At 47.8% G+C, this 20,472-nt stretch overlaps 3 protein-coding genes across 6 annotated transcripts; 1 reads left to right on the top strand and 2 right to left on the bottom strand.

The window, feature by feature from the left end:
• Positions 1 to 1,737: 1,737 nt before the first annotated feature.
• On the top strand, positions 1,738 to 10,218 carry LOC6588580 (ectopic P granules protein 5 homolog). The gene is made up of 13 exons (XM_002013161.2): positions 1,738 to 1,940; positions 2,003 to 2,766; positions 2,827 to 3,112; positions 3,171 to 3,637; positions 3,692 to 3,919; positions 3,978 to 5,333; positions 5,457 to 5,634; positions 5,695 to 6,665; positions 6,723 to 7,936; positions 7,992 to 8,700; positions 8,760 to 9,080; positions 9,134 to 9,709; positions 9,765 to 10,218. Exons 1-13 carry the CDS (start codon positions 1,911 to 1,913, stop codon positions 10,078 to 10,080), a joined length of 7,416 nt encoding a protein of 2,471 aa, XP_002013197.1. The 5' UTR covers positions 1,738 to 1,910; the 3' UTR covers positions 10,081 to 10,218.
• On the bottom strand, positions 10,187 to 13,653 carry LOC6588426 (serine/threonine-protein kinase greatwall). Of its 2 annotated transcripts, XM_002013162.2 has the most exons (6): positions 13,350 to 13,653; positions 12,414 to 13,241; positions 12,174 to 12,332; positions 11,989 to 12,114; positions 10,838 to 11,840; positions 10,187 to 10,782 (listed from the first exon to the last, which is right to left on the bottom strand). In XM_002013162.2, exons 1-6 carry the CDS (start codon positions 13,497 to 13,499, stop codon positions 10,517 to 10,519), a joined length of 2,532 nt encoding a protein of 843 aa, XP_002013198.1. In that variant the 5' UTR covers positions 13,500 to 13,653; the 3' UTR covers positions 10,187 to 10,516. The 2 variants fall into 2 exon arrangements, with proteins under 2 accessions (XP_002013198.1, XP_026840530.1); XM_026984729.1 differs by having other exon boundaries at positions 12,174 to 13,241.
• A 1,690-nt stretch (positions 13,654 to 15,343) lies between these two features.
• Positions 15,344 to 20,056, bottom strand: LOC6588456 (proteoglycan 4). 3 transcript variants are annotated; one of them, XM_002013163.2, is made up of 2 exons: positions 19,984 to 20,056; positions 15,344 to 17,577 (listed from the first exon to the last, which is right to left on the bottom strand). In XM_002013163.2, exon 2 carries the CDS (start codon positions 17,547 to 17,549, stop codon positions 15,885 to 15,887), a length of 1,665 nt encoding a protein of 554 aa, XP_002013199.2. In that variant the 5' UTR covers positions 17,550 to 17,577; positions 19,984 to 20,056; the 3' UTR covers positions 15,344 to 15,884. The 3 variants fall into 3 exon arrangements, with proteins under 3 accessions (XP_002013199.2, XP_026850635.1, XP_026850636.1); XM_026994834.1 differs by lacking the exon at positions 19,984 to 20,056 and adding an exon at positions 18,114 to 18,132; XM_026994835.1 differs by lacking the exon at positions 19,984 to 20,056 and adding an exon at positions 17,777 to 17,796.
• Positions 20,057 to 20,472: the final 416 nt, after the last annotated feature.

A 20,472-nucleotide genomic window follows, 5' to 3' on the forward strand; every position in this document is an offset into this window, starting at 1 on the left:
AAAAACAAGAGATGGAAATTCTTATAATTACACATACTTTACTACTTTCAAGTGCAACAAAAGCGAGCGTAAATTAGTTTGGAAGCCGTTTTTGTATGCAGCTTTTCCTCTGTATAAGGAATTCATTTGAATATTCTTTTGTAAATAAATTTATTTTAAATACAAGAGAGAAAAAATGTGTTTCATCCAAGAGAATGACACTCTGCGCTCTTTTCGAAGAGCGAGTAGTCCTGATTGCTTTCGTAGGCAATGGTCACCTGTTGCGGCGCGGGGAGGCGTCTAATGTATATCGGTATGTAATGGTACATTTCATCAATTTCATCAGTCTATTAGATTTAATTTTTTAAGGGTTTCCCCTTATATATATAGCATATATGTAGGTCTTGTCGTGTCGTGGTGTTTTTTTTTAAATTATAGATGAAGGATAGGATGGACCTACAAGAGTAATTATTATTAGAATTATTTTCCGCTGTTATTTGTTATCCTGTTTAAGTAATGTTGGTTTAAGTGGGCTGAGCTGTTTTTTTCATCGGTATGTTTATTTCGGTATTATTATTATTATAATATATAGCTAATAAATAGTTAAAACTAGCTATTAACAAAGTATGGGGCTATAGCTACTGAGGCCTTAAGCTCACTAGAGTAATATTATATATTGTACAATATGTTTACAGGGTTGGTTATATATGAGGCTATATGTTGTGAAGGATTTTTGAGTGATCCTGCATAAGGTCGGTGCTGTTGAATATTGAGGATCTTTGTAGGGAAAGTGCCGGGCAAGCGTATATAATGTGTCTTAAGTCTATGGTTGAGTTGTGGCACAGTGGGAATACCTTGGGTGATGTTTTATCCATGTAGTGGGCACCAGTGAACCTTGTGTGACCTATTCTCAACCTATTCATGAGGACTTGGTGTCTTCTGTTCAGGTTGTTTTTGGGGTGAGGATGAGTGGAAGCCAGATTGGTCATTTGTTTGTACCAGGGGGAGGTTTTAGTAAGGAAGTCGGTTTGCTTGGATTGGAGGATTTACTTAAGGAATTGGGAGATGTCGTTTGAATTATGATACGAGATATGAATATATGAGGGTTTTTTTTTGAGGTATTTCGTCTGAGGTGTCGCCCATTTCGTTACCTTTTATGCCTATATGGCTGGTTTGATAAGGAGTAAGTCATCGGCGTACGCACTGAATTTGATCTGTTTGTGAAGGAATAAGATTTTGGTGAGTGGATGGTACGCTATAAGAAAAAGGATAACTGAGATGGGGAAGCCTTGGGGTATGCCTTTGGGAAGTGGGAAGATGTTCGAGAGATTCGTGCCACTTTTCACGAGGATTTTCCTGTTTGACATAAAGTTTTTGATGATCCTACCACGAAAAAATAAGTCGTAGTTTTAAATGGCCTATAAAAAAGGGTATGGAAAACAGGCAAAAACAGCCAGGGAAAATTGCAAGGTTCGTATAAACCTCACCTCGCGGGTGACGAGAAAAACTGCTTTTTGACTTCACGGTATGTTAAGCAAAAGGTGAGGATTTTACCTTGCACTCGTTACGGTTTCACGGCGGTTTTGCCGTTTTCATACCCTCTTTTCTATTATACTATCCAGTACACTGTATGGTTAGTGCTATTATGTAGCACATTTGTATTTACCGTGTCGTTGCCATGTAGTAATTTGAGGAAATGTAAAAAAAGAAAATACAACAAAAATAAATAAGAAAACTAGACAGCGAGCGATCCGCAGAAATTTAGCAAGAAGAAATATTAGCGTCAATTAAATAAGGAAAAGGGTGCACTTGATAGCCACAACGAAAGCCCTAAGATAATCCCGAAGTGAAAACACCCAGAGCAGTGTATTTTTTTTTTGGCCCCAGGGCCCCCAAAAAGGTGGAGCAGGAGTTCGCAAAAACGGACAATAATGGCCACGCTAGTAAAGCCCAAAAAAGTGGTAAGCACAAGGATGCACTGGAGCAGAAAGAGCCGCATGACATGAGAGATTGTTGATTCCAGAAAACGAAAAAGCCTCAACGCGAGAACCAGCAACAAAGGCTGCAAGAGGAAGACGAATGTGACGACGAGTTATCAACAAGTAGTGTAGCTGCACCAGAACAAAGGCCGGCAGAAAATGCTTCTCTCTTGGAAGAGTTTGAGCGCGTCGCGGCGTTGGCCAGCAGCAGCGGCAGCGGGGCCGAGACCATCATTAGTCATGACTGCTGCATTTCGAGCGATATATTGGAGTTGCCGGCAGAGCCAGAACCCGAACCCGAACCCGAACTCGAACCGGAAGCGCAGCTGGAACCGAGTGCACCCAGTGCCCCGCCCTCTAGCAGCGCCAAAATCGTGCAGTACCCGAATCTGCAGCCCATGAAACTGTCCAATGCCCAGATCGAAGAGCATTCTTCAAAGATTGTGTTTCGCCAGGCCGATTGCCAGCCATCGGGATTTGCCCTAGTGCACAATAATCTCAAGCCACTGGACGCCGAGCAGTTGCGGCAAATCTACGACTGCCCGGATATGGAGCTGGCCAAGCAGTTTGAATTGGAATTTCTCATGAACTCGCTGCTGGAGACCAGTGAAACAGATCCCCTCTATGCGGCCCTGCTGGAGTACTTTAACCTGCAGAGCAAACTAACCTCGAATCTACACGATGTGGAGAAGCTGCGAAAATCCTGTGTTGAAGCGCAGGAGCAGATTTGGGCGCGAGAGCCGGTAAATCGCACGTTTCGCGCTACTTGCGGTGATGGCAACGTTGTGCAGGAGACCATTACCTACGAGTGAGTGTTCTATACCAAGAGGTCTTCGCATTTCTAATGTTAATTCTTGGGCCCCAACAGTATCATAAAAGTTGACCAAATCAAGTTGGAGCTGACGAAGACTGTCTTTACGGCCCTCTACGACTTGGTTTCGCACACCTACACGAACAATCTGATCACAGCGAAGATAACCAAAGTGAAGATCGATCAGATGATCAATTCTCTGCTCTCGTATCCCCATGTGGATGCCCAGGCAGCCATTTCATTGAACTCTCAAGTGAATGCGGCGGCTCTCCAGTTTGTGGGGCAGCTGCGATGTGCCATCTCCATTCTGTTTAGCTTTGTGCGGCGACCGAGTCCAAATGTGGTAAAAGGATCAAGAGAAATGAAAATGGGAGACACCATTAATTGTTTTTCTTTCCCAGAACTTTGAAAAGGATCTGAAGACGTGGCTGCGCAAGCTGATTGCTCTACAGCTGTTGCTGGCCACCAAGGAGGATCACTGGTTCTTGCTGTTCAACATACTCCGATGCCCCAATGGCGTGGGCACGTGGGCAGCCCAGTTTCTGCAGTTGCCAGGCATGAGGCGGCAGGCAGCAAGCCGTGGCAGTCAACAGAATGAGTTGCCCTTGGGTCTGACCTCGCCGGAACTGAATCACTGCATGTCGGTGCTGCAGATCCTCTTGATGCCCGTGAAACGCCGCAATGAGTATCTAAAGAGTCAGACCCAAGCGCACCGCGAGCTGTCTGAGTCGGCGGCAGCCGCGGACTGCTGGACGGTTGTCGACTCGGATGGCGAGGACTCACATACACCCACCGGCGAGTGCATCGGTCTTAAGGAGAGCGACCTGATAGCGCTGCTGAACCAACTCCCGTTCGAGAAAATCTTTACGTAAGAAGAAAAACTCCTTTCTGAAAATTATGTGAAGATCGACTCCTGTTTTAGATCGGCTATGGGAATTGAAAAGTTTCTGGACGACTACATCATCGAGCCGGACATAATAACAGGCCAGCAAATGCTCTCGGCTGTGGTTTTCCTTTCCCAATTAGTGAAGACCCTGGGCGAGGGAATGCTCACCTATAACAACGAAAGATACAAGCAGCTGGCCAAGCGACTGGGTCGCCTGGTGCGCCACTCGCTCCAGTATGTCTTCGACTATCACGAGCTTTTTCTGTGAGTTATATTTTCATTGTACATACACATGTAAGACTATAAAAGCCTCCGCTTGTAGACACAACAACCTGAGCAAATCTTCGGAGCTGTTCGAACGGATTCAGGTGGAGCTGCAGGCATTGCTTCTTCGAGCATGCGGCTACATTTATCGCACCCGCAATCTGGGCACTTGGCAGTACTTTTCGACGCTGCCGTTCGGCACCCTCGATGCGGAGATCATTTGGCACCTTTTCTACTATCTGAATGTGGGCTTTCCCACGGATCTGACCGATTTGGTTGGCAATGCGGAGGCCGCCTTCCAGTCTGACGACTTTTGGGTCAAGTTCGATGAGGCCAATGCGGATGTGGCGCCCGAGGATATGTACTACCTGTTGCAGACCTTTTTTGAGATGGCCAACGACCGTAACCGTTCGAAGGATTTCAGTCTCATCAAGGCGATTTGTCTGCACATCTTCCACATTGGATATATCCATCGACCGACCAGAGAGATCTGCTATAAGACAGCCCGAGACATGCTGTCCAACCTCATGCAAGAAGACCTCCTCGGCTGTTTCCTTGTCCAGCTGAAGGTTCGTTACGCGGAGGTCGACCAGGCGGCCTATTTGTTCAAGGCCCTGCCCTTGGATGCCTGGCGACCCTGCATGGACAGCTTCGAGGTGCTCTCCAACTGGCTGCTGCACTACGACTACCAGTCGTCGGAGAGCCATCTGTCGCGCCTGATCATCAGTCACCTCAACTGGAGCTTCGATGGGGAGGGTCGCCTCTTCCTGCCCCACAACATTCACGTGCGCATGGCATATCTGGTAAACGAGGCCCTCAACAAGTACGCCCCGGAGGTGATTGGCGCGTCGGGCATTTCGGAGAGCGTTCGTCAAGTGTCGTCCCTTATTGACTCGACGCTATCAAGCCGGGAGCAGTTCACCAACTGGTGCTGGCGCATGATATCCGTGCTGCGTCTCCATCTGATGGACCAAGACGTTGAGTCGGTGAAGCGAACGCTGCTGCATCCAACCGAGCCGCTGCTCTTCATACCTGGTTTGGAGAACATGGAAATGATCTTCCAGGGCGTGGCCGAGCACCGGCCCTTGGCCCTTTATGTTGCAATGCTTGTCAGTCTGCACGGCCATTCTATACCGGTGATCTGCCAGCATGGCTTCGATTTGCTCCAGCAGCTGCTCCTGGATCATCGTCATGCGGTTACCATACGCTGTCTGGAATTGATTGTGCCGCTGTTTCTGGAGACCCCCGAGACACTGGCACACTGTGATAGCTTCCAGCGGCTGCTGCTGACTCTACTCAATGCAGACAGGACTTATCTAAAGCTGGCCAAGGACATGGTCTATGCCAATTCAATTGGTCCCATACTGGAGCTGCTCGATAACATGCTGCATCATCAGATTATCTCCTATACCAGGTGGAATATTTGCTAGAAATATGATTAGCACCTAAGACCATCGTACGAAAATTTTAAAAAAGTTTTTTCCTGATGCAAAATCTTAGTATTATAATTTCCCATTCTCGCTCTCTCTTGCTACAGCTATGGCCTCTGCTCGCCGCTTAATCTGCTCAACATCTGGCTCAATTGCTTCACATCATTGCCAGGCTGGTCACAGAACGCGAATCTGTTGTATCTGCTGGATAGAATGCTGTGCATTTCGTACCAGTTCCCCGACTGTCGTGCCCAGGCTGTGGAATTCTTCTACAACTTTTACAAGGTATGGCAAATGAGCTCTTAGCATCTACAGAACATATTTAATGGTACACTTCTTTGGCAGGATTGCAGCGAGTGGAAGACACCCGCCAAGTCATCCGCCCTAAAGGCGTTCTTTGGTAATCAATCGTCCGCTTCGCGCATACCGCTGATCTCGCCACAGAACTGCTGGTTGAATCTGGTACTGCTGGAGATAGAGTTTCGGGTGGTGGACACGCGCATCTGGCCGGAGCTCCTGCGCCAGGTCTCTGTTCAACCTATGGAGGCGGCTCTCAAGAAAACACTGTCTCTTAGCAAGACAAACGCCTTTCCCGCCAACCAATTGGTTGTCTTTAAGTACGCCCAACTCCTATCCAGCATGGAAACCAACCATCCGCTCTTTCCCATCGTCTGCCAGAAGTTCTTCGAACTGTATCTGTGGCGAGTACCCAGCGAGGGCGAAACGCTAAATTTCAGCCATAATTTCGGGGTCTCGGACAAGTTCTACGAGCACAATGTCCCCCTGATGAAGAGCATCAAGGGACAGCTGAAATCCGCCGAGTCGTACTACGCGGCCCTAGCCCTCAAGTCTGCCAGTGACGATTCGCTGGCTCATTTCTATCGCAGCTGCTGCAAGCTCATGAAAAACTGTGTTCTCTGGCTGGAGGATACGCAGCTCAATCGTTTCACCAGTGATGCCGAACAGCTGCCGGTTCAGTACAACTCCATTAAGCTGCGAGAGCTACTTGGCGGCCATGTTAACCATTGGACGGAGTTCCTGTACCTCGTCACGCTGCGCAAGGAGCAGCGCCATCAGGCCGATCAGTGGGGCCGCAAAGTGTTTCGTTTGCCCAACCAAAAGCCCCTGCGGAGTCCGGTGCAACCCAGGCCCCGACTGTCGGCATCGCAGAATATCAAAAGCCTTTTGAGTACCTATGAGAAAGGCGTTCCAATTCCAGGACACTGCCGCTGCAATCCGATTCAAGCGCCACCCGTTGATGGAACAATTCTGATGCAGCTTAAGAAGCTCCTTGGGATATTTAATTCGACTGCCAAGTGAGTCGTATACAAACCTTCGTTTAAACTGGAATTTATTTCTTATTGCTCCCCTAGAAACTATCATTATATGACCTCGGAGCTGAACTCGCTGAACCTCAACTACCTGGAGGACGTGCCAGCAATGTACCAGATGGTGCCCTACGAGGAGACCAGGCGCAAGGAATGCAGCTCCATGCTCTTTAATCGCAGCTGCACGTCTCCCGTTCAGCTCACATTGAGGCCGGAGCACATTAGACGAAACGAGCAGATATTCCGCAAGCAGCAGTTGAACAGGGAGCGGCATGAGAAGCGTCTGGAGGCACTTTTACTGGCGGCCAACGTGGATGCCTTTGCACAGTCCATCGAGCAGTTCGGCCTGTGTATTCGGGCGCTGCTGCAAGCGCCGAGTGGCAAGAGGGTAACAGATCTGGGTGTGGCCACGTTCTACCATATGGTGGATTGCCTCAACGAAGTGACGATGCACTTCCAGCCCACCCATGATCTCTACTTCCAGGTGATGGAGCAGCTGGGAGTCTTCCTGCAAGCCGACCAGGATGCCCAGGGATTATCGGTGCTGAAACTGGCCCTTCAGCGTTCCGATCTCCTCGAGCTGCTGGCCGGAGTCTTTGTGCCTTCTCGAACGGACGTCGAGCACTTCCTGCCCATGTACCAGTTTCTTATCGACTCGCATCTAAAGCGCTGCGACACCAAAACCGTCTTTGTCCTGTTCTCCAAGTTCGATTTGCTCTGTTGGCTGGAGACCTATCAGCCGAAGCTGAGCGAGATCAACCGCCTGCTTCTGCTGGTTCTGCAGGGCCTGGAGGCCTGGTCCCAGCCACACTCTAGCCTGCTGCAAGATCAATTCCGTCGCCATTTGGTGCACATATTCTGCTACGACTTCCCCCAGCACTACGGGGAGGTAATGCAACTGGTGTTGGACCGCATCTCGGATCAGAAACTGATGCCCTTGGTGCTGGTCGAACTTCTCAACGCTCTCTTTGCCACTTGCAATTGCCAGGGGCTCGCTGTGGACCAATTGGAGGTGCGGGTGCACGAACTGTCGCTGGATTTTTCACGGCGCCAGAAGCTGTTTACCCTAAAGGCCGCCACGGATACTTTGTTGCTGTTTTCTAGGCACTTCCAGAAGGAACGGCTTCACCATGGTCTGCACGGATTGTATCCCAAGCACAAGGACTATTGCCAGTCGCTGGTTCTGTGGTTCACCTGCTTTGGTCATGTGCTGCTATCGTCGGCTATTTGCAGCTATCAGGAGCTACTGGCTGATCAGAGTAAGAGCTTCTTCGGCGAAACCATTTGTGGATTCTCATTGCCTTTCCATTCCAGTCAGCGACATTGTGTTCGGCTCCATTGTGGAGACCTACGGTCCTTGGCTGATCCCATACACTGAACAGACGGCCAGTGGAGTGGCCCACTGGATACGCCAGCTTACACCCGGCCAGACCAAGGTACTTCTGCCTTGGAGCGAGCAGCAAGTGAGCAGCAGCAAACTTATGATTCGCTCGTTCACGGCCACCATCATCCAAGTGCTGCAGTATTTGCCTTCGTCCAGCATGATCTTAGAGCATGTGTTCGCCTGGTACGTGCACCACTTCGCACAGCCCAATATGGCCGGCCATGTGCTAGCCCCCATCCACGAGGGTCTGGCCCAACTGCCCTGGGAACGCTTTCTGCCACCCGCCAAGCATATCGAGCTGTTGTACGATAGCCTGCAGCGCTTTATGCCCGAATCGCATGCGATGTTGGGCCACATCTTCATACGAATCGACTGGAACACTTGGTTCGCCCAGATGCCACAGCCGGTGGCGGTTCTGTCGCGACTCTTTGGCATCTTCGTAAAGATGGCCTTTGAGCCAAACATTCACATACATCCGAACACGAGCAAAATCCTAGAGGAGGCCATCCAATACCCCTGGCATCTGGTCGAATACAGCGAGTTGGAGCAGCTGTTCAAATGGTTTGTGGCCAGCGTGGAGCCCGCCATTGTCCTGAAGCTACCATCAGAGAGCAACTATGCAGATCGTGCTGTCTTAGAGTGAGTCTTCCACAGAGTTTTAATTTGGTCTTATTTATGGACTCAATTCCATTCGGTAGTCTGCTACGTCTGGCCTGCGCCATGCTGCCCGAGCGGTCCGCACAAGATTCTGTAGTTCTGGGAACTGCCAAACGCATGATGTATACCCGCTCCATGGTCCGGCTGCAGCGTGCCTGCGGGGCCAAGCACAAGAAACTGCTGGCTACCAAAGAGGGGGAGCGTGCCTTCACCGATGCCTTCCTGGAGCTGTTGAACAGCATCGATCGGGCCATCAGCAGCTGTAGCGAGCAGCGCACGCCCGAGGAACAGCGGCGCGAAGCTCTAAACCTGATGGTTGAACTGGTGGCACCCACACAGACGCAGAGTCAAGAAGTTTCCATGTAAGGCCTGATTTTTAATTGGGTTGTGTTCTGATCTCTAATCCAATCTCTAGTCTTCACATTAAGGCACTGGTGTGCTGGCAGCAGCAGTGTGCGCCGGGCAACCTGGTCATGTGTTCCGCCCTGCCCGCTATTGGTCTTTTGAACACGTACATTGCCAGTATCTACAGCCTGCTGGAGTCCAGTGTGGAGAGCTACTTCCGCACATCGACCGAGTCCGCTCCCTGGCATGCCCCCAGCTGGCAAGGACTGTTCGAGGCGTTGAGCATGTCGCTGCCAAAGCTCGAACTGATGCCCATTATGCAGGGCAGCTACTTCTTTTCGCTGCACGTCTTTGTCCTGTACAAAATGGAGGAAATCGCCACGGATGGAGACAAGGTTACGTTCCTGCAGGACCTCAGCCAACTGCTGGACAACCTGAAGACGAGCCCGCTAACCGAACCGCGTCTGGCCCTCGTCTGGGGCGCCATCATTTCGCGTGGCTCCCAAATACTTCAGGTTAACCCATACGTGAAGAAACCACTCCATATGCTGGCGCGTCACCTGCAGATCGCCTCCACAAAGGCCGAGGGTTGGGGTGATGGACTGTTGGGCGTCATTGGGCTCAGGTCAGAGGTCATAACGAACAGGTGGGACACCCATTGTTTTCCAATTATATTTTATAATCGTTTTATTTTGTGCCAGGCGAAAAGTGTTGACCCGCTGCCTGGCATGCGTCGTATTCTCGCTGTGCCCGGCCAATCGTGAACTTCGACTGCCCTGCGAGGAATACGAGAGCGGCATGCGTGAGCTCTCCATGCTGCTGGCCAACAAGAGGTTTGCTGACGTCAAACCCTTGATTGTGCGTGCCATCAGCCTGCTCAAGGAGCATTGCCTGCCGGAGGCCCGCGCTGTTCCCCATTTGGTCTGTCGCCTGATTGGCATCTTCTACGAGCAGAGCTACCTGACAACCATTCCAGAGGTCTGGGACTTTGACTTTCGCCTGAATGCAGCAGCATAGCTCTCCCTTAACAATTATCAATCCCAACAGCCAGTTGTGTTATTTTCTATGGGCTTTTTATTATTATTATATATATGTATAGCTAGACTTAGGACACATAAAGTGATTGATTTTTGCATTACGAATGCTCCGTATGGATATCCAATACCAATTTATTTAAAATCTATCTTTCTCGAGGGTGTGTGTATACTTGAAGCCATTTGTTTAAGCGTAGTTACAATATCATCGTGAACAATCACTAGAGCAACAGATGGACATAATTGAATTTTTATATATATAAATACGTACATCTAGTCGAACGAACGAACGATAACAAACGAACACATATTGCTATACAGACAACATAATATAAATAACATTTATGGGGGACTACTGCGACAAGCATGCGCGGGTTTAAGGGGAACCAGAGGCAGCCGGGGCTCCGGTTAGAGACGATTCAGTCTTCCACAGCAAAGTTGGAAAGCTGCAGATGCTGCAGATTGTTGCGGGCATCGAAATAGCCCGTGTCGGTGGGATTGTCGGGCGTGGGCACAAACGGCGGCTCCATATTCCCAATGTTCTCCCAGTCAATGCACGCAAAATGCCGCATTTGCTGAACTTCTTTGGCGGCAGGTCGCTCGGCGGGGTCCATTGTTAATAGCAGCTCCACAGCCTCCATTGCATCGACGGACAAGGCCTCTTCGCCTTCGGGCCATTCAATGTCTGCAAAGAATAGAAAATGAGTCACGAATTTCACAACGAAAGATTTTATATTTACTTTTGTTAAGAATGTTGTCAAATACTTTTTGGGGCGTCTCGTCGTTGAAGGGTGGAATGCCGGTCATAAACTCGTAGAAGCAAACGCCCAGCGCCCACCAGTCGACGCCGGGGCCGTGACCATGCTTCAGCAGCAGCTCTGGCGCCAGATAGTCGGGTGTGCCCAGTATACGCTCGTTGGAGACGCGTCCTCCCCGCCTCACAGACTTTGGGGTGCGGAAGGGCGTATTGATGTTCATGTTTTTTGGGGTCTTAGGCATAATCCCGACTCCGTGGTTTATGGGTGACATTGTCGGATCGTCGGCCAACTTCAGGTGATACTGAACGCAGGACAATTTCTCGGTAGCCGTATCCTCCCGCTTCTTGTTCTCAATGGACAGGGGCAGAGCGAAGCGTGTGGCCTTCAGCTTGCCGAGCAGTCCGCCGTCCCGGCGTGGCAGCTTTTGCGATGACACAGGCGTGGAGAAGACCACATTGGCCACGTTCGCCTCAGGGCCGAGCAAATGCTGCAGAGGCATGTCGTCGTCAGACAAAGAGCGTACCTTGAGTACGCCACGAATGGGCGAGGAGCGAGCCTTTCGCTTCTTGGGCGTACTGCTGCCAATGTTGAGTATCTCGATCTCCTGGGTGAGGCCAGTGTTGGCGCTGCCGTTCCCGGAACTGGAGCCGTCCGCATCCATGCTGGACATATTGTTGGACCGATTCACCAGATTGATTTTCCGCTTCATGCCACGCAGGAAATCGGGTCGCTTAAAGTGTTTGGAGAGATTGCGAAAGGGGGAATTCATGTGGATTCCGCTCATCTCATTGCCATTTGTCAGATTGTAGCTGCGCGAGTAGTCCGAGCAGCTGTAGTCCTCCTTTGAATGGCTCAGATTCTCCGTGTTCTTTTCAATCGAGGAAGCAGTACTGTTCTCGCTGTTCTGATTTAGATGGCAACCGGAGTAGTCGTCTCCCTTTCGACTCGATACGCCGGAATCCTCCTGCCCTTTGTTCCGGTTGCGCTGTTGGGATGCCAAATAAGAAAGTAACTCGGGGATATTTTTAGTACTTCGACACCTTCGACCAGAAACATAGACAGTGTCTATTAGACACACAGGCTGACACAGAGAGACATACGCATAGACAGAGACATAGACATAGACAACGCACCTCATCGAGCGATCGCCTGCGCACCATGGAAAACTCAAACGAGGCCTCGTTTGCGCTCTCCAACTTGGCTTTGCCATTGACATTGCTGGCCCCATTGTTGTTGTCCTGCTCGGCCAATTTGCAGCCCTTTCAGAGATTTCAGAGACATATGCAATTGAGTACAGGGAGAGGAGGGCGCTACTCACCTGACATATAACCGGATCCAGGATAAACTCCACCCGCCGCTTGCTAGGCACTGAGTCTGCAACCGCACCAGCTGCAACCGAGTCCAGTGGTGGAGAGCACTTGCTAAGTTCAGCCGAGGTGCAAGTGTGGTAGGAGCATGAGGAACTGCTGTCCTGAGGCTGCACAACAGAACAATAACAGAGACCAGGAGAATGAGGTTCTGGAGAAGAGAAGGGCAGGGTCGCTTTTGCTATACTGACATTGGTAATAGCCGTACATGTATGGGTAATCGATTCATTAACCTCGGCGGAGAAGAACGGCGATACGCCTGAGATTTTACTGTCGCTCGTCTTTTCTGCATCAGTCAGTGATGTATCGCCCTCACTATCGGACATCTCCATGGCCTCATGGCCATGCTTGTTGATGGCCTGCAGCAAATTGGATGTCCCCGTGCCCATGGTCGTGCCACCGGTGGCGGTCAGTGAAGAACCATATTCCTGCAGCTTCTTCTCAGAGCCGAAGGACAAATGTGAGGTAAGGGACAGGAGTTGGCCTGGTGTCCGGGCATTCAGGTTGGGCGAACAGTTGATCAGATCGGATATCTCCAGATCGCGTCGCATGTCGATTTTACTCAGACCAAAGTCCGTGAGCTTCACATGACCCGTGTGCGAGAGCAACATGTTGTCCGGCTTGATGTCCCGATGAACGATGCCATGCTGGTGCAGGTACTGCAGTCCCATGGCCATCTCGGCCACATAGAATCGGGCCGTTGCCTCGTCAAAGTAGCCGTACATGGCCAGCAGTGACTTGAGATCGCCGCCCACCATGTACTCCATGACCAGGTACACGTAGGAGAGCGACTGCAGCGAATAGAAGAGACTCACGCAGAACGGCGACCGGGAGAGTGCTAGGGCATTGCGTTCGGTTATCACCTGGGACACCATGTTCTTGTTGATCATCTCGGACTTGCGCATCACCTTGATGGCATACAGCTTGTTCGAATCGTTGTTCTTGTAGCCCAGGAACACCTTCCCAAAGGCGCCCCGGCTGATCGGCTTTATGATGACAAAGTCTTTGATCGTCGGCAGCTGCGTCGGAAATAAAGTGCAGGAAAATACATGAGAACCAACTAACGGCGTGTGCACGCGGTAACTGTAAATCACACTTACACGGCGCACGGATGCACGTGTGCTTACCTTGGCATTGTTTGAGTGATTCTCCGGTTTGGTGGTTAGGATATTTATCTTATCCAGCAACTGCTCGCTATCGATCAGCGAGTTGGTCTTCTTTGGAGTCTTGTAGTCAATTTGCGGATCGGACTGCGAAGTCGCATCAGCGTTTTCCATTTCTTCAAAGAAGCGTATTGCAGACTTTCTTCCTCTCGGTTGCAGAAATTAAAGCGATCTGAATTCAAGGTGGGGCTTGTTTGGATTCAGTCAATGGCTGCTAAGTGCTCTTAAGGCATTTATTGCACAAAATTTAAATTTACAATTCAAACCGAGCAGCGCGTCGATGCGTCGCTTCCCTCAGAAATATACTGAAAAATGCCACAAATTAAAAAAATACCGTAAATATTCCACTCTAGTTGAGGCACGCTCTTCTTCTTCCTTTTCCCGCTATTCGGTACATTCCTGATATTCGAAAAATTACTGTAAAATGGCTATTTTACTGATTTATTTTATATTATTATTTGGTTAGCTGTTAATGAGCTCAAAACAAAATTCAATATACATATTTTAAATAACAAGAAAAAATAATTTTATATGTATATATATTTTTATTTTACAAGGAAAAAGTTTTAACGAAATTTAACTTTGTTTAATAGTTAATGAACAACATCACCCTATCCAAACACGATAAAAACACAAGATTCAGCAATACCCAATACATGGATAAAACATCCTCCAACGCATGCCCACTGTGCCACAACCCAACCATAGGCACAAGACACATACTATACACATGCTCCGCCCTCTCTCTTCAAAGATCCTCAATATTCCATAACACCGACCCCATGCAATACATCTCCAACCCTAACAACAATAACGCAAAAATAATCCTCAACTACCTAGTTCAATCCAAAATCATTCACTACATATAACCTCATATATATTTTTATTTTATAAGGAACAAGTTTTAAGGAAAACTAACTTTTTTTAATAGTTAATGGAGTTAGCCTTATACTTCTGAAGCTTCTGCAGCCTACGGGGCTGCCCCAACCAAGTTTTGTAGAGTTAATACCTCAATATTGACCCTAGTTTGAATATTGTCGCTAGTTTTAAGTCCTTCACGGCATCGTACTGCCTTCTACAGGCATAAACTTTTGCTGCAAGGAAGCCCCACAGATCCTCAATTGGATTTAAGTCCGCACTTATTGCCGGCCATCATTGCCATCAACGGTATATTGTGGGTCTCAAAGTAATCCATTGAGGCCCTGGAAACATGAATTGGCGCGTTATCCTGCTGAAATGTCCATTGAACACCATAGAAATGTTGAGCAAATTAAATAAGTTAACTATCTACCATATCATAAGCGATCCACCATAAGTAGTCGGCTTGTAACGAGTTGCAATACTTATGATGGACATCCATCTAAATTTAATTTTTGTTTCATCACTGAAAATTAAAATTTTTAAACTCGAGCTCGCAGAACTTGCGTTTAGTTAAGCGGAGTTTTCCAACTTTATTTTGATATGTGCCGTTCAAATTTTCGTTCACACGTTTCCTGGGGATTGTTAGTCCCGAGTTCTGCCTTGATTTTGTTGCAGCTGATCAAGTCTTCAGTTGCAAACTGCCGCAACTGCCGTTTTGCACATTTTCTGATGGTAACCGTCTGGATCTATTGAAAGTTTTGAAATAGGTTTTCAATGTCGATTAATTAGCGAAGCTATTCGACCAGTTTTCATGCCGGCAAATTTCATTCCCTGTTCTTCCTCAGAAAATTCTTTACCATGTGCCATTTTTAACGAAAAATTAAATTTTTTTGAATTGTTTTAATTAAATTAATCAGCTTGTAACTTCTAATGAAAAGCATGATGGCAAATACATAAATGTTTTCTACGTAGAGCACGAGCTTGACCTCAAACCAAAGAAGCAAATACTTTTTAAGACAAATTAAAAAAATATTTTTTGCACACGTAGTCATTTTAGTACGGCACATTTTTTGTTGAAATTAAACCAAATGCAAATGTATTTATTAAAAATGCCCTTTATTTATGAAATACGCGTTACATTTTGACGCATCTAGTTTTTTACATGTATGAATAATTTCTTTTTTTGTGTTTATTGAATAGAAAGCATTTAATTTAACGGAAAAATTACGTACATTTAACATAAAACTTTGAATTTGTATCCACACTACAGACTAAATATTGATTGGTTTCTTTTTGTACCCACATTTTCTGGGTACACGAGATGGTGGTGTTTGTTCTCGGTGCCAAGCGATTCGTCAGTGGATGCCTAAGCTTCAGATTGAGGCTCAGCCATTCAGCGACGAATCACCGCCAGGTCGGCCACGTGATGGGCCTGGCTTTCGTTAGCTCTTCCTTTGGCCAGAAGAGAATAGCCAATGCCGCACCACGTGCTGGCTATGGCCATAAGCGGGTGGTTTGTAGCTCACTCTTAACATGTAATTTTTGTCAAAACACAAACTACATAAAAGGGTGACGGATATGCTAGGATATAAGTTTATCAGCTAAAGGAAAGGGATCGGGAGGGGAGTTTATCATTGTTTACATTATTGAGCAGCGCGAACGGTTTTCGCCGACGGATACCTCCACGGCAGACTCTGAAGCCGGAGAAATATTCTCTCCATCAGATTCGGCGTTGCCATCGTTAATTTCCTTCTCGGTGTTGATTTCTTTGTCTGGGCTTCCAGCCTTCTTAGGCGTCTCCAGGCCTGCCTCCTGGCCCACAGTAACCTCCTTTGGGTCTTGCTCCTCAGCGCTGCCCGAAGAGATGTTGAGCTGTTGTTGATCCATTTCGACAGCAATGCACTGCACGTCCTGGACTTTCCCATTTTCATCGCCGTCGGCTGGGGTCTGTTCCAGACGCAATCGCTGGGGAGAGCTGATGGTGGTCTTCGAGAAGCGCGATCGCAGCAAAGAGAACGGAGAGGCCAAGTTCAGGCTGAAGAGATCAAAGCGGGCGCGCTTCGGTGGCGAAGTCTCCATATCCTGCGGCAAGTCAGTGATGGACTTTGAACCTAGCAGTTGAGGCGGTGTCCGTTCTCGCTTGCGTCCGCGTCCAAAGAACGAGAAGGAGAAAGATGAACTGTTGGGTATATCCGATCCCACTGTAGCATTCATGCTGTAATTTGTGCTGGTCGATGTGTCCAGATCGTTGGTGGTACATCTATAGCTTCCGACCTTCGACGGTGTCAGCGAGGCTGTGTTCCGTATGCTGCGCCTGCCACTGATCTGTGCGAAAGTGCGTGCCGGGGCCGGACTGCATGGCTGAGCGACCAGGTTGACCTCAGTGCTCGGTGGCTTGCTGCTTCCCCCGAAACCGAATAGTCGGCGTCCAGGTGTCGATGTGGCAGCCGGCTGGGCATTAAGGTGGTCAACAGCACTTGTCACACTGCGTATCGGTGAGGCATCCACAGTAAGCGGCTCCATTTCAACATCCTCCTGTGGTGTAGTAGGAGCGGGAGTCTCCTCAAGTGGCTCTGGAGGAGTCGCTGCTGTTTCTGTCTGTTTCTTCGGAACCGGCGAGGAGCTTGGCTTGCTGGTCGGAGTTTTTGGCTGGCTGGCCGCCGCCTTGCGCAACGATTTTCGCTCGCCGGTGGGAGTGGTGGGCCCTTGCACTTTCACTGGGCCTGTTACCTGGTCAGGGGCCAAAACCACATCATTCTCAGCCTGATCGATGGTTAGGTCAACCTCGACAGTCTTTGATTTTACAATTGTCGTTGGAGCTGCAGCAGAATTAGGAACTGCAGCAGCAGGAGCAGCAGAAATAGTGGCAGTATTAGCAAGAGCCTTTTTGGCTTCCTTTTCGCTGGTGACGCTCTCTTGGGTATCCTTGTTGTCCCTCCTTTCAGCTACTTTTTCTACCTTTTCCTTGGGCTTCTGCTCCTTGGCTGAGTTGCCATTCTGCGGCGACTTTTCCTTTCCATTGGTGGACTTGCTAACGCCATTGATACTCTTCTTTTCGTCCTCCTTGGCGGTGGACCCACTCGAAGCAGAGCTTGCCGGTCCGGATCTCTGTCCGCTGCATTTTTTGAGCGACACGAATGGTTCTGTCTTCCGTTGTGGACTGCTTGAACCCTGCTGGGACCGGCTGACAGCAGTGCCAGCGCTTAGTGAGAGCGGCAAGCGACGTCCCGAGCCACTGGCGGACACTCCTCCTGTTCCACCGCCGCCACTAGAATTGTTTGGTTGAGCCATTTTGCTTAGCATCGGATTCTTTGGCCGTGTTGCACGATCTCTGCAAGGAAAAAAGCATAAGGGGAGAGTCGATTAGTAGGTTTCACAGTAGGTCTTCTCACACTTCAAGTGCAGCGAAATCGAAAAGAAAACTAAACAAGTTTCAATTGACAGCCGAGTCGAGTAATGTTTACGTCGGTCGTATCGCATTCCTCGCGCAGCTCGGAAAACCGGCTCGGAAACCACCCCACCCCACGTACCACAGTTGCTGTTGTATCACAGTTGGTCCAAGTGTTTCCACTTTTCTTAGCGCTATTGTATTTGGTTCTAATCTGGGATACGCTTAGCGTTTTCCTTGTTCGCGTTGCGTCTTGACTGTTTCACGTCTAGAGCTTAACTTACTTGTGGACAGAGCCTGACCAGTCTTTAAGTAGGGAACGCAGGTAATCGGTAAGCTATCAGACTACCTACGGGGACAGCTGTCGTTTATGATGGGTACAGATTAGAATATTATTACTCGGAATTGCCCTTCATCCAGCGACATATGCCAGCCTCAAAGGAATACCAATACAGGCAAATACATATGTATGTATGTACCTGCATATGTAACATTTGCAGAGTCCGAATATTTTTCCCTGCTTTTCCTCAGCGCTGATTATAAATCGCTTTTATGGTTCTGCCTGAGTTATTCCCCTCTCCCAAATATACTCTTCACTGGCTTCCGTTCCATTAAATGCATTCGAAACAAAATGCGACATAACCAAAACAAACACTGGCCAACACGCAACAGTATCAACAGAACAAACCTGTGTTTGTGTCCCCCTCTGTTCTGTTCCCTCTGCCAACCAGAGAGAAGATGAAATAAAAAAAAAAACGCTTTGGGTCGCATAAGGAATGAAGAATAAGTAAAATATCGAAGAAGACGAAGAATAAATGCGCGATTCCCTTCCCTGACACCACCCCATTGCCGGTCATACTAGATCGAGCTGTAAATCGGGAAATACACACAACCGAAGCTTGGATACCCTGAAAGAATCTTGCAGCCGCCTCAACCTAAACTAGTATACTTTCAATAATATCTACATTTAAGAGCAGGATCAAATCGCATGTACCACACGTAAAGGGTATCGAAACTAGTTGCATTCAAGGTGGATGACACTTGGAGAGGGTGCAGCAGTAGGACGGGATGGGGGAAAATGATAGGTAGGGTGCACTAGAAATTGCATTGAGCAGCCGCCACTTTCGGGTTTTCTTTTTAGAAAGCGGCAATCCAATGCAAAAGATATAAACGGCACAGCGCAAGATGCTGCCGGCGAGAAAAATTCACAACTACATAGACTCGGCGATATCAGTTGTGTGTGTGTGTGTGTGTGTGTGTGTGTGTACACGTGCATATCTGCATACAAATGCATGTATGTATGCGCTGTGGGCAATGAAGCGCAGTTATGCGCCAAGCCCTCGCCCTCTTACTCCCTTTCAAATAACTCTTTTTGTTTTGATATTCGTTTTGTGTGTTCGTGAGTACAGTGGCGGGCAAGAGTATATCTACACCAAATAGAGCAAGTCATATGATCCTTCTAGTGCCCTCTGGATATTTAGATGATTGCATTAACTTTTCGCAGTACCCTATATATGTACATATGTATGTTCAAGTGCAATAAAGAGTTGATTAAACTCAGAAACAACAAGAGCATAAATGCATGTACACATGTATGTACGAGTATGCGTGTGTGTAGTGGAAACTTTGCTTCAACGCGAGTTGTTAATTAATTTCAACGAGCTCTGATCGGATCAGCAGAAATAACATAAACATAAGACAGACCAGCCCTTCCTCTCCCTGTACAAATCAGAACAAAAAAGTCCCCTCAACTGTTTTTTATTTGTGTGAGTGTATGAGAAAAGGCGGCTCACAGTGCGCGCCAAAATAGTCGTCACTGCACATTGGTAGATAATTGATAATTTGGATGGAGCAGAATAGCATTTACTATTTTTAAATGTATTGAAAGAAATCAATAATATAAACATAACACCATTGGTTTATTCTGTGCTCAGGCGACACGACCAACATGCAACATGCGACCATTAATGCTTTGCCACCACTGTACCAGCAGGCAGGCAATCTTCCGAGGCTCAGATACGGGGTACGTTTTTTAAAATGGCGGCGCGTCGGCTGCTGTTGCAGCAGCACCCGCAATTATCAATAATGCATTTGAGGAAACCTGCATATCTATGGGTGCGGGCGATAGAAACACTAAACCTCTCGTGCGACAGCTTGCTCCGCGTTTTCCCCTCAAACTTTTACACTCACAAGAAGCAAGCCGCCGCCCGGTACCTGGTTTATACGCGCAAAAAAATTATCTACACCAAGCTTCATATCCTACCGCAACAAAGAAAACTGTCTGCACGGACACCACTCGCAAAGGTCTCCTCTTCCCAAATTTTTAGTATCACTAATGGCACAACTAACCTTTTGTTTTGTTCAATGACGGCCGAAGTTAACTAGACTTGTTATTTATTTATTTATTTATATTTATTTCACGGGCAAAAAATAATTCTTCAAAACACAACCGACGCCGACGCTGACACAAAAAATATACGGTCCGACCCTCGGAAATATACCTAATTTTCAAAATATACCGTAAATATACTGACGAATTCAAGTTATAGTATTCATATTCCTCGTTTTTGATATTCCGTCGGATATTACTAGCTATATAGAACATTTAGCCGTGCCCACATAATTTTATACGATTGATGAATCAATTCTATACATGATTGACCTATTCGAAATACTTGCATTTGTTGGATTTCTATATGATTGATGAAATTGACAGGGAGCGCGCTTGAAAAAAAGTGTGACCGCGGATTTATCGATAAGATATACCTCAAAAATATACCAAAATATACGGTCTCATTTTAAAAATATACCGTGAATATACTGACGAATTGAAGTTCT

Source organism: Drosophila persimilis, unplaced genomic scaffold (assembly GCF_003286085.1).
Source record: "Drosophila persimilis strain 14011-0111.01,24,50 unplaced genomic scaffold, DperRS2 tig00000000-arrow-pilon, whole genome shotgun sequence".
In the NCBI taxonomy this organism is placed as follows: domain Eukaryota; kingdom Metazoa; phylum Arthropoda; class Insecta; order Diptera; family Drosophilidae; genus Drosophila; species Drosophila persimilis.

Coding starts and splice junctions, on each gene's coding strand:
- LOC6588580 (XM_002013161.2), top strand. CDS start 1,911: ATGGCCACGCTAGTAAAGCCCAAAAAAGTG. Junction 2,767..2,826: donor CAGGAGACCATTACCTACGA/GTGAGTGTTCTA, acceptor GGGCCCCAACAG/TATCATAAAAGTTGACCAAA. Junction 3,638..3,691: donor CCGTTCGAGAAAATCTTTAC/GTAAGAAGAAAA, acceptor CTCCTGTTTTAG/ATCGGCTATGGGAATTGAAA.
- LOC6588426 (XM_026984729.1), bottom strand. CDS start 13,499: ATGGAAAACGCTGATGCGACTTCGCAGTCCGATCCGCAAATTGACTAC. Junction 13,242..13,349: donor ATCACTCAAACAATGCCAAG/GTAAGCACACGT, acceptor TTTCCGACGCAG/CTGCCGACGATCAAAGACTT. Junction 12,115..12,173: donor TGGATCCGGTTATATGTCAG/GTGAGTAGCGCC, acceptor AATCTCTGAAAG/GGCTGCAAATTGGCCGAGCA.
- LOC6588456 (XM_002013163.2), bottom strand. CDS start 17,549: ATGCTAAGCAAAATGGCTCAACCAAACAATTCTAGTGGCGGCGGTGGA.